The 13,063-nt window shown below is 37.3% G+C and overlaps 1 protein-coding gene across 3 annotated transcripts in view; it reads right to left on the bottom strand.

Moving 5' to 3' along the window:
• The window catches only part of SLC39A10 (solute carrier family 39 member 10), a 57,216-nt gene that overhangs the window by 6,964 nt on the left and 37,189 nt on the right, over positions 1–13,063 (bottom strand). For 2 of the 3 annotated variants that reach the window (XM_074829579.1, XM_074829578.1), the window contains exons 4-9: positions 10,600–10,769; positions 9,374–9,592; positions 7,842–7,962; positions 5,568–5,936; positions 3,675–3,755; positions 1,625–1,815 (exon numbers count right to left, since the gene is read on the bottom strand). In XM_074829579.1, coding sequence (XP_074685680.1) covers positions 1,625–1,815; positions 3,675–3,755; positions 5,568–5,936; positions 7,842–7,962; positions 9,374–9,592; positions 10,600–10,769 — 1,151 coding nt within the window. The remainder of the gene's footprint in view (positions 1–1,624; positions 1,816–3,674; positions 3,756–5,567; positions 5,937–7,841; positions 7,963–9,373; positions 9,593–10,599; positions 10,770–13,063) is intronic. The other variant, XM_074829580.1, reaches the window with a different exon arrangement.

Genomic DNA, 13,063 nt, shown 5'->3' on the forward strand with positions numbered 1-13,063 from the left:
GGATCTTCATAATGACAGCTGCTTTAGGTAGTACTAGGGAAATAATACAATCAGCCCACACCAGAGCGGACATCTGACAGCCTCACAGACAGTGATCTGACAAAGATGTGATGCTCTTTCAATGAGAATTGCTGAAACCCAAAGTCTGTGTCTGTGGCTTAAAGTAACTGACAGATGCCTGCCTGCTTTGACAAGTCAGACAGTGAGAGTCAAACATCACACGTTTCACTCCTGCACCAGTTAACTTTTGAGGAAGCTGCTAAAAAATGTGGTTTGAAAACAGGATAGTCAGCACAAATGTATGCAGGAGAGCAGAACTAGCAGTGTAGGCTAACAGAGCTACCAGATATGGCAACAAATCTCTGAAGAAATTTGGAAAGTTGAGGAAAATGCATGGTTTAAAATACTTCACAGTCAAATATGCCATTTTACCCACAACTGATAACTGAAACAAGCTGATCCCCATTTCAGTATACCCAAGCCCCTACGGAGATGCCATAAGGTTAAACAAAATCTCTACCAGAACATCACTCAAAGCCAGAGCTCCAGTTACATTTAAGTATTTTTCTATAAGCAGTATGTAGCCACACCAGGTGAGCCAAGCAGCAATCTACTGATAATAGGTAGATGGCTACTTAGTCTATTTAAGGAGAAAAATAACAGCTGTACTGTACTGTCTGTACTAGGAGAGAGTAGTTTGTGAATGAAGCAATGGAAATCCAGGGAGCCATTCCACAAAAAGTTGTCTGCACCCTTATGAATTAAAGCTACAACTAGGTTGGAGTTTCTAACCTAATTGGTTAATAATTTAATACAACATGAGATCTGTCCTTAAAATCCAGGGAAGTGATGCATTTTTTTTTCTGTATAGTAAAGCAGAAAGAACATTACAAAATACCCCCAAAAGTAAAACTGATCTCATCATCATTGGGCTTGTGATAGACAAGAATTGAGAAAATTGGCTTATTTAAATGCAGCTCTGAAGGTGATTAGGAGAGAAATCAGGATTGAATATGGACTGATACTATGTGTACAAGTGCATTACTGCCTGAAGGATCCGGATTTACGGTGTACACACACTAAATATAATGTACCTATGTGTTTTTGAAGCAGCAGCATTTTTCCACTGGCTAACTTTTAAAAAATCTAATCACCACAAGAGCTATGTGTTACCAGCTGCTCATGCTAAGGGTTCAGACTAAGCTTTCCAGAATCAAATATATGAAGATTAGGAAGAACAATTCTAAATACTGGATTGAACTCCAGTGTCTAATGCCCCATCCACAAAACGAGAGAATCATCCTATTTTTATGTGTGGGAAGTTATTATTTTTAGTAGTTTATTAGTGGGAAATGAGATGTCTTCCCCAGCCCCCCCTGCAGTTTTTGTATTTTAACAGGAGTCACTGGCAGACTTCAGTAGCAGAAACCCAAATGGGCAAGCAGCTCTAGAACTTCACTACATGTCTCAAAGTATGTGCAACATTTTAAAAATTGTAGATCAGAAACAGCCATCTACTGCCTACAGATGTTTTATGTGTTATCACAAAAAAAGTTCTGTCACAGATGTCACTTCAAGTCCTAGGTTTTATGCATGGAATGCAAAAATGTCAGAGACATCTTACCATGTCCACCAGTGCCACATAGAGGAACATGCCTGCAGTGATTGCAAAGATCCACAAGGTGATGTTATTAGCGTACTGTCCCACTGCTGTGCCTATCAGCATCCCCACGTAAGCCATCATGGCAGACAGGAGGTTGTACACAATCGCTTGCTTTACTGTCATACCGGCTTTAAGCAGCACAGCAAAGTCACCTAAAATGGAGACAGAACACAGGGGTTTAGTATCAGTGCTTCTCGGGAGAGTAAGTAGAGAAATTAGCCTACATTTACTACCACACCAATCCAAGGCACTGCCAAAGTAAAAATGCTGCTACAGACACTCAAAGGAAGACTGGGCAACAGGGTGTGACAACTCTCACAAGAGCTGTATTTATGTGCAGCAATCCCTTGATTAAAATATGATTTAAAGGTGCCTATTCATCATGGTAATTGTCACAAAAGTAATAGTGATTAATGGTTAAAGGTAAATGGAGGAGTCTAGATCTGGTCCTCCCACAGAGACTACATCTGTGCATACAGGCTTGTCTTTACCTCACCAAAGTTCTTCATGGCACATAAAAACATAAAAGGCTTGGTTTTGATCAATACCTGTGAAAATTCCTCTGAGATATATGCACCTCATTCTCCAAGTTCAAGAGAAGGATATCAAGGCATCAGTCCCCACAGAAGGTGACAATAACTTTGAGAAATATAGCACTAGGCAAAGGAAGAGTTACATTCGGCAAGAATGACTTCACATCCATACTGAATCAGTTTTCTCGTTTAAGACATGCCAGGTTAACCTGTTTTATTTTGAATTCAGGACAGCTCTGCTAGAATTGCTGATAGAGGTAGATGTTCTGTAAAGATCTAAATTTTCATCTTGTAATCAGCTCCGGTACTTTTACTCCCTTCAAACTGAACTCTTGTGAATATGAGAAGTGGAAGATGATATGCAGTCACGAGGGTAATTAATATAATATTCTCATGTCAGATATGCTTAATTAATTGCTCTATCTAGAATCAAAACAAAAAACATGAACAGTGAACTATTCACTTCTTACACAAGGTTAAATCATGTTAACCTAGTACATTATAAGCACACCAATATATATTGCAATCCTTTATATACTGCAGCAGCTTCACTAACAACTGTATAGCATCGTTGTCAAACCACGAACATCTGCTCTATGATTTCTCATCAACGGTTGGACTAGATGATCTTCAAGGTCCTTTCCAACCTAGATGATTCTGTGATTCTGTGATCTGTGCCCATTATTTACCTTACACTTAGTATCTGCCTATATAAAATGCTTTCACTCATCACCTCTGAGGGTTTTTGAAGAACTTGTTTTACCTTACTTTTGATCATTCAGAGCTAGCAGCTCATCAAGTAAGCAAGCTGTGAGTACACAGTTTAATCTAGCACAATTTCACATTACTGGCAAAAAAGAAGACAACTCAGTCTCAGGGTGCACTAAAATTTCATGCAATGTGCCTTACAGCTCACAGGAAGACACAACAGGTTTCATCATGGTTAGCTAACCCCAAGAAGAAATGCTTCAATTAGGGGGAAAGAATCAGTGTCACTGGCAACAATGCCTACAGGCTTTACCCTAAGTAGTCATCTGCATCTACTGGACTTGGCAACAATTGGTACAAAGCATCTTCCAAAGATCTCCACAAAGAATTTTACTTATGTAAACTTCTGTTTACTTATGTAACTGCACCTAACATTGCGTAAGACAACGCCACACAGAGTAGTGTGAAACTATCTCTATAAAATGTAGGGGTGTAACACCAAAATGTAAACTGTGTGCTCCTAAGAACATTTATTAAATGTGTTGAAAAACCTGCACAGAACTGCTGTAACTAGATACCTGCCAATATAATCCTGTATTGTTATTCTCATTACGTACTCTGAAGCAATATTGTTCCATTACTCTCTGAAATTCTGGTCACCCTTGCAGCATTGTGCATTGCATTATGCTTATCAGGATGACTATCACAACAGCTTTTATATTTTGTACAGATGAAAAGACTGAACACAGTGAGTTTATAGAATTAGTTACCTAATTCATGGGGAAGCTCATGACAAAAAACTGCTATAGATGTACTAATTCCTCCTGTCAGTCCAGCACTAAAAGCGGCTCCTAGGAGGGGGAAAAAAAAAAAAGATTCGAATGATATTTTACTATTTTCAAGTCAGAAAATTTAATCAACAAACTTTCCAGAGACAACACCCTTCTGTTAGAATGCACATGCTAATATTTTTTCATGATGTCTGTGTCCTGTCTGTATATAAACTGAAAATACTGGCAGTATCCCAGGTGTGCGTTACCACTGCATACTTTATTACTCAGTTTAGATGAAAGACAAATCCTGGGAGAGGAGAACACACCTGAGCAAAACAGAGACATAAAGGCAACAAGCTAATAAATAGCACTACTTCTACATTTTTAGGAACTCTCAAGTATATCAGGACAATTAAGAATGCACATGAGCAACAGTCTAGCTCTATCCTTTCCAGGTTGGAAATCCAAACTGATACTTAACCCATAACCTCTCTATTTCCTTTATGCTTATTTGTAGAGCATATATCAGCAACATTAATAAGCCAGACCTGGAAAATAATAATGAGAAAAACATTGGCATAAACCTCTTTCGGTAACTTTTGTGTAAGCTAATTTAAATCAATCAACCTTAAATTCATATCTTAAATAATTCTGAGATGAAAAAACTCGTATTAAATTTCTGTACTGTAGCAAAGGCACAAGAAGAGCCTGCAGTGAGCAGTCAAAACAGGCAAAATACAGTAGAAAGAGAAGGCACAATCTGAAGACAGAGAGGAAATTTAACTTTCCTCTGGATTCCTCATAACTTGATACATTAAAAAGATGAACATGGTTTTCTAAAATCTACGTTTTACCAAAGAATCAGCCGTTTGGGCTCGACACAGCAATATTTATACATGGAGTTTCAATACAGTGAAGTTGTCAACAGATGGCGTAGTGATCCTTTTTGGCCTTAGAAGCCACTGTCTAAATGTCTTACCTGTTTAATGTGAAAATGAAGCAAAAAGTTAATTGCTATGGAGTTTAGTTGCTTTAGAAATTGTTTGGAGGAAGTGTAGAAACTGTAGTAGATGCCATTGTTAACTCCAGACCCCACCCCCCATCCTTCAAAATGGGTATACGTTCCTTCTGCTAGTAGTTCAGAACCCTGTGTACTCTTAGTAGCTAACTTAGTAAAAAATTAAAAGTATGCACTTCAGTACTCTCACCATCATTTTGACTTGTATGACATATATTCAAATTAATGTGTTTTACAGTTCAAATCACATTTAGAGGTTTATGCGAATCAAAGTTGATTTAATAAATCTAATAAAATCTGTTTGGTACTTCGATTTCTTCTACATTTGGCTAGAGATAAATCTATACTGACCAGAAGCCAAAGCCATAGTTTGCTCAAACAAAAAGTAGATTATCCCAAGCAGTACTTTTTTTTATTATTTCAGTAACCTGACTCATAGTACATTTATTATTTACAAGTACTGTATAATTATATGTATTAATAACAACAGAAATAGTATTATTATTATAAATAAATATAAATAAGACTGAAAGGCACTTATTCATTATTCAAAGGCAAATACTAAGACCCAAACAACAAACGTGCATTACATGTGCTCCATATCATAAGGAGGTGTGTCTCCACCTATCTTTATTTGGCAGATTGCTACTATCAATACAAAATCTTGGTGGAAATAGTCACAGAATATTAACAATGGGAAGACTATTACAATTGATATCCTTTCAATTTCTGCTCTGAAGCAGAGTAAGCAATGCTGGTAACCACAGGAGCTAACTGGAAGCCTTACCTGTCATCACTGAGAAGTAAAAATATTACCAAAGTTACTAAAGGCAAGAAGAAACTGTGGAGAAATACTCAATGCTTCTGCTTACCGATTGCTAAGCCATCACTGAAGTTGTGAATGCCATCGCCCATAATTACCATCCAAGCAATATTAGCTATCCCAGTATCTTTCAGGTCTTTTCCAGAATGACAGTGGCCATGGGAATGATGGGAATGTTTGTGATGCCAGTGGTGACTGTGTTTTCTAGCTATCATTTTATCTTCGCCATGGCTGTCATACTCTGAATCATGAAGATCATGCTCTTGAGCAGCACGTGAGACATCATTGTGAGAATGGTGCATATTGTTGTCCTCTTCTACAGACAAGAAGTTTTTGGGAGGGGATTCCAGCTGGCCATCTAAATCAGTTAGTTCAGTTTCATTGAGTCGATCTTCAGATAAAACTGAGTCGTCTGCTCCTACATTGAAGCCAGTTGGGAGAGACACTGCATTAATTCTCATTTAAAATATCACCAGCAACTACTACATCACTGAGCTAAGAATTTAACTGCTTTGCAAAAGCAAAAAAAGTATTTTGACACATCCCAATCCGGTAACTTTGTTGTCAACATTCAGCCAAAAAAATGAATCTCTCACTGCCCCATTTTTTCACTAATTTGCACATACAGCATATAGAAATCTCCACTACAAGGCAACAGCACTTAGGCTTGTATCTGTAATTTTGCTACTGACAAAGTTTATGGTTCAACATTGGAAAAGGACAGTTGCCAGAACGATAATAATGTCTTACATGCTGTAGATGGAATCTGAATGGCTCAGGAAACCTTATACTGGCTACTCTCTATGCATGCCCATACAGGTCACAACGGAGCCTTCACTGAAGCATACCAGGATCTGCCACTGACACAACAGATCTTTAAATACATTCTGTATTGCATGCATCTTTGTGTCAGACACTTGTGTCATCCAGTGAGCTCCTTCAGTGTTGCTCATTACCCTACTAGCAATCAAACCCATTTTTACAAAGAAACAAAAAGTGAAAACAATGCAGAAGGCATACATGCATGAATTTTAAGTCTACTAATATTTCTGAAGTATTAATAAATGAATTAAACTGGCAATATATGCACCAGGAAACAAAACCAAATTGTAGAAAAAAAGTAATCTGGACAATGAAGTTATTAGCTCACAATAATTCCACAAAAATATTTCAGAGTCAAAAATAAGCAAACATTAAGTGGAATTAAAAAAACAGGCACGGAGTACCTAAGCAGCAGACAAAGAGTTCTAGATAAACAGGCTCTTAAACACCATTTGGAAGCTGTTTAAAAAGAAATGGAATGGCCATCCAGGTCAGTGGTAGTGGCACTGCAGTTCAAAATTCAAATTCAGCATGGGCTTCCAGTGCCTGTAGTACGAATGATTTACTGATCAGCAGAGTGCACTTTCAGAGGAGCAGTGTTATAAAACCAGTACGTACTCCATGTTATTAGAAGCAAAATTCCTCTGATCGCCCATTAAAAGAAAATGAAGACATTTCAAATGTATGTACCACCATCCTCACAGCTGAAAGTCTCTCTATGTTCTATGTCAGTGTCCCAAATCTCATTTTAAGTTGTTTGAGTGGAGAAGGCTACAGTCCTAAGTCTCCCTTCTACCAACCACTCAAATTGACAAAATTGCACTGGTATAAATATGGATTATTCCTCAACAAATGTAATTCAGCAGCTATGCAGCAGCCGTGCAGGCAACAGAAAGGGAAGGTTTTGAAGCAAAGCCCTTCCCCTTCCCTCAGCCCTTTGAGGAGGGTTCTATGGCATTCCTTCTGGGTACACACTGCATGAGCATTTAGACTGTCATGAAGGAACAGTAGGTTGAGGAATATTCAGGATACTCGGTTGTATTTATGAAATTAATTTTGTTTAGCCTTCTCAGCCAAACTGTAATTGATCAGAGGCTGGAATCTTCAAAGTGAAACAGATATGCTCTTTCAGGTTGTGTGTGTTCATTTTTGATCCAATTTTTGCCAGGGCTGAACTAGTTGGACACAGCTTAATCAAAAAACACCCCAAAACCAAACAAATAAAAAAAACCCCAAAGAACCACAGCCACCCAAAACCTGAACGCTTCAGAAGTCTGAGAACCATTTGTATGGCATATTAGGAAGTGTTCAAGAGTGCTCTCAGATCTAGGGAAAACAAAATAAAAAAAAGACCTAATAGGGAAAGCCTATTAAGTCTTATTAACAATGATTTGCATAATAGCAGAAAAACTCTACAAGAGGTTACATGCTCCATGCCATGAATTACATGCCATTACTTTGAATCTCATAATCTGAGAAAACTCTGAAAATAAATACCTACCTGCAAGGGGTTTGAGCTGAAGCCAGTCAGCATCTGGTCTATTATTTAATTTGTGATCGGAAAGTTTCCTTCCAATCGGTGACTCTTCAGTCTGTTTTTTCTTGCACCATTTCTGCTTACTCTAACAGGAAACAGATAACATCTGGTTTGTAAAAACATCGATGGAAATGAAACTGAAATGTTGTCCAAAAATCTCTTCAGAATAGTTACTCTCTCTTAATATGTCTAAGAGAAGTGTGTGACTACAGAATATTAATCTTTTTAAGGCTCAGCAACGATATCTATCCCAGTGGAAATTCTTAGCTACCTACTACAGAATGTCACTCACTCACAAACACATGCACACACAGACAATACTTCAATAACAGAGTACATTATGACAAGGATCGCTCTAACAGCCCAGAAGCACAGTATGCAGATTTATTATATTTGCTTATTTTGTTCAAGAAAGCAAGCATGCAGCAAGAACAGCTCCTCTATTTTGTTCAGTTTTGATTTTTTTTATACTCCTGTAACTTCCTTGTATTTTCCTTTAGAGAAAAGCTTGCTGCTTTCCTTATCTGCAGCCCATACAACTGAGATCATAGATTTGCCAGAGCAACCTAGGGGATTTAATTATTTAATTAATCTCAAAGAAGATGTGCCCAATGTGACAGCTTTTATCTCTTTATCAGAAGATCTAAGATATGCATCTTCCAACACAGAAAATCTTTTGCTGCCTGTCCAGCTGTGGCAGCAAGTCTGATGTGGAAACAGAGAACTTTAAAATTTTCCACACTCATTTTGGGAAAAGCAGTTGTAGTTTCACCAAAATAATTTTCTCCCCGAAGTTGAATGATAGAGGCAAAAGTTAAAAGCGTATTTACACTAACTGTTGAAAGAATATGGCTCTTTGGTGGCTTGAATTTCTAGCCAGTGTCACGCTCCCCCTGAGGTACTCACTCTCCTTTTATACCACCATCATGAATACAGCATGCTCCCAGCCCTAAACATCCAATCATTTTCAGGGAAACAAGTTAAAGTTTGACCGGCAATTTATAGAAAGCGGGAGGTCTGCAAATTTTAGCATTTTCTCATGTGGAAAAACTGAATACCTGTGTTACATTGGCATCATTAGCTAATAGTGTACAGTTAAATTTCTTGCAAATTGTCTGACAATTGTCTGGCTCTATTACCAGTTCTTTCTTACATACTGCCTTTGATGTTTTTGAAAAAAAAAAAAAATAAAAAAATCACACCCCTTTAGAAAAAGGGCTGTAATCTCTTCTACTTAGATCTACCTCCAAATATATTTGGCCAAAAAGCTGCAACCTCCCCCATTGGATTTCTACTCTGTCTTCAAAAATTACCTTGTTAAAAAAAGCAACCTTGTCTAGAAAAGGGTTTCCTCACATAAAATCAAATAGAATGCAGATTAGCTGCACCTGTTCATGGTTCACAGAATAATGACTCATCACACAGACAATTCCTCAACGCTTAGAAGATAACTTCGGGTAATATATTTTAAAATAGCATGCAATTTTAGTGCATACCTTCTGTTTATTGTAATGCTTGTACATTCTTATACAATGTTCAATGATGAACAAAACATAAATGCCTCCAAGTGCCACAAGACCTTTCAGCACTGGATCATTTTCTTCTAGAAAGCCTTCAGCCTGTGCTCCATGTCCGTGGGCATGTCGATGAGAACGCCTGTGTTCATGAACATGACCTTGGCCATGGTGGTGACTGTGGTTGTGGCCTCCATGGGACTATTAGGAGAGAAAATAATAATGCAGCATGACCTGGTGCAATCAGGAGACTGAAATGGCTCCGAGCTTAAGACGATAAAATATGTAACCTTGCCAGAAAAGTAACATAAAAAGAATAAAAGTTGGGTTGTGGATTTTCTTTTACAGAAACACATTTTACCACAGAAATTTTTAATTAAGCTATTCATTACCCTAATCAATTAAAAAAAAAAATTCCTCTTGGAAATTTTTAGGGGGGGAGCAGGAGATAATCTAGCTTCAGCTTTTTTCTGTCACAATGCTGAAGATAATGAGACTAACACTCAGAAATGTCACAAGGAATTACCATTCCTACACTCCTGTTAGCAACCAAACCTCATGATTTTTTTTAACTATTACAGTCAATTACATCCTTAATTCTGATCTGAAATACAAACTTTCAGAAAAAATACATGACCAAAAATTTATATTAAAATTTACACAAAGAAAACATGTAAACATTAGTCTTTTTGCTAAAAAAATTAAGGTACCAAAATTTTAGAAGACATTTCCCCTTCCAAAAATTACAGTATACTATCACAAATTAAAAACTGCTTACCTTCCCAGGAACTTGGACAATTTCTTGCCTCAGTAAGTTAGAGGTTACTTCCTCCCGAAAAGCTAGTAACCAGGAAGGTTAATCCCCCTTAAATACTTTTAGGTGTTACTGATACACAAGTACCAGTAGACAAGAGACAGTAATACTGCTAAATTTTAAGTACTCTTGTTGGTCTCATTAGATGTTTTAGAACACTGTGACAGAAGTTAAACTATGAATACAGAACTACTTTTTTTTTTTTTTTTTTAAGAAACACACATTTCCTTTCTTTTTGTTAACAGAAAATATCAAACACTGTTTCAGGATTTTCCTCACAGTCAAGTCAATCTACATCTGCATCAACGAACATTTATTTGTTGATACTTGTCAAACAATTCTTTGAAAATTCTATCTTCAGTTACAATTAAGAATAAAAGGAAGTAATACTTACATGTGGCAACAGATGGAGTAGTGCATCTCCGCTCATTGTTCCTACAGCCAGAGCTACCAAGAAAGTTAGAAGAAATTTGAAGCACCATTGGTTAATGATGGGAATCAAGATCACACCTAGCAAGGAAAGCAGGCTAATGACGGTGATAGAGATGATACCACAAAACCAGGCTGTGGGAAGAAAATGAATACGGAAAGGTTATCAGAATAATACTTACAAAACTTTTAAGACCGATTAATGACTTCCAACTGTCTCTTAAGAAGCTGACTTTCCTTTAACCTAAGTTGTGTGATTGTTCTTTCAAAATATGATGAAAAATATGAAGGCAGTACTGAAGTCCACAGCCAAAAATACATTGGCTTATTCAGAGTACAGTATAATATAGTGAAAGATAGCAGAAGACAATCAGCTAAAAAGAGCCCAGCAATTCTTCTTGATTGTAAGTTCCAGGCTTAGCTCTGTAGCCCTTAATGAAACACAAAAAGCAAAAGATTTCATGCTGGAACAAAACCATCTCTGCTACTTAACTTACTAGGGCTCTACGAGCACTAAGTCATATTTAACATTTGTTTTTAACACAGTTCAGATGCAAAATTTAACTGGAATCGATATTTTCTCCTCCTTTGTTAGAAGCAACATGTTCAGTTAGGCACCATTCGTTTCACCTGGTGCTTCGAAACATACATTTTTATTTATACATTTTATTTATGAGAAGTAAGAAAGACTCAACTTTTGACAGAGGAACTTTAAAATCAAATGCTAAATAAGCTTGAAGAGCTGAAAGCCACTTGTTACCAACAAAAAGCAGTATATATTTTTTCTGAGAACCTCTATTGTTGTCATTAGAAGAAAAAGTGATAATGGGATATAGTACACTCAACATAATACTGTTGATTTGGGAAGATGAGCAAATTTCTATATGACACAGGAAAGGAGGAATTGCACAAGAAACAGATCCTATAAGCAAAGAAGCATGGCTGTTGCAGTCAGCATCTCACCCTAATTAAATATTTTTTCTTCTACTTTTTCAAGTCATCAGTAAGGCTAAGAATTAAAAACTGTTGGATTTTTTTCCCCTCTCTCTTTGTTTCTCTATCACTGCTCTTGTTTTTTCCCATCACAGAAACTTCAAAGAACACTAAGTAAAAATGGTTTAATTCCAACAATACAGTTCAAAAGGTTCACAGTCCCAAAGACAGGAATAGTTGGTGCTCCTGCTTTACAAACATTAACTGTTTGCTGAGATCTCTCATGCATATGATTTCCTCAATCTGGACTTTTTTTTATTTATTTATTTATTTTAAGTTTTAGCCTAAATGCTTCAGGTTTTTCCGGGTTTTTTTGCTAGCTTCATTCTTAATCAAAAATGTCTACACAGTTTGCCAACTCTCATGAAAGTCAACAACTCCTGATTTAAAATCATTAGCATTTCCATGCTTTGGTGCATGATCTGACTTTCCTTACATCTATGAAGGTCCACGCATTTTTGGTCAAGTGGGGGAAAACATCCTTGGAAATGGGGGGAGAGGAGAAATGAGTATGTTGTAGCTGTTCAATGAATTCTATAATTTAGCAGTCAAATGTCCCAAGAATTCTATCTGTACCAAAAATGCTACAGATCAGATTTGACAAGACTTTGCCACTAGAACCGTGGCTGCTGCAGGCCTGGTCTGTTTCAACACCAAAATACTGTTTTAAATTTTATTTGGGGATATTCATTCTTACAAAGTCTGTCATTTCACCATAGTGCAGAAAAGGAAATAATCCAATTCAAATGCAAAGGGTACAAGAGCACATCCACCAGAGGAAACTGTCTGGAAAAAGTTCCAGAAAGTATGCAGCGTACACTGAAATGCGTGTTGATACTGAGAGGAAAAGAGAGAGTTGGTGAGAAGACAAAGACTACCACCAGATGAGGAACTAAAAAACAGAGGTTGGAAAATGGGAATACAAAAGTAAGTCTAGAGTGGGAGCAGGACCTGCCAACCAAATACTGCCACCGCACAGCCCTGATTCATCCCCAGAGCACCTCAATCACGTACTCTGGATTAACAGGCTCTGCTGAAAGAAACAGCATATATGGACTTGTAATTCAATACTGAATCATGTGTGCACACACAAGTAGTCCAAATAAAAATTACACAGCCATTTGGCAGGACATTGGATCTGCAGTCTGGACACAGGCATTATGATGTTAAATGCCAGGTTAGATGACCAACAGCCTTACATGGAGAAAAATGAAAAGGAGATTATGCAAACTGGCTTAAGTTTCATATATCATCACACAGCTTTGGCAAACGCATCTCTGAAGGGCTTACATACTCTTATGAATGATACAGTATCTAAACAGGGCACCATGATTAAGATGAGGCACATGAGAATTACAATGCGGACTCTGTGCGACTCTCAGATCTTGGTCGTCAGCTTCTGCCTCTGTTTAAACTCTTAAAAAATGGTATGAAAC

This window comes from Strix aluco, chromosome 6 (assembly GCF_031877795.1).
Source record: "Strix aluco isolate bStrAlu1 chromosome 6, bStrAlu1.hap1, whole genome shotgun sequence".
NCBI classification, from domain to species: Eukaryota; Metazoa; Chordata; class Aves; order Strigiformes; family Strigidae; genus Strix; species Strix aluco.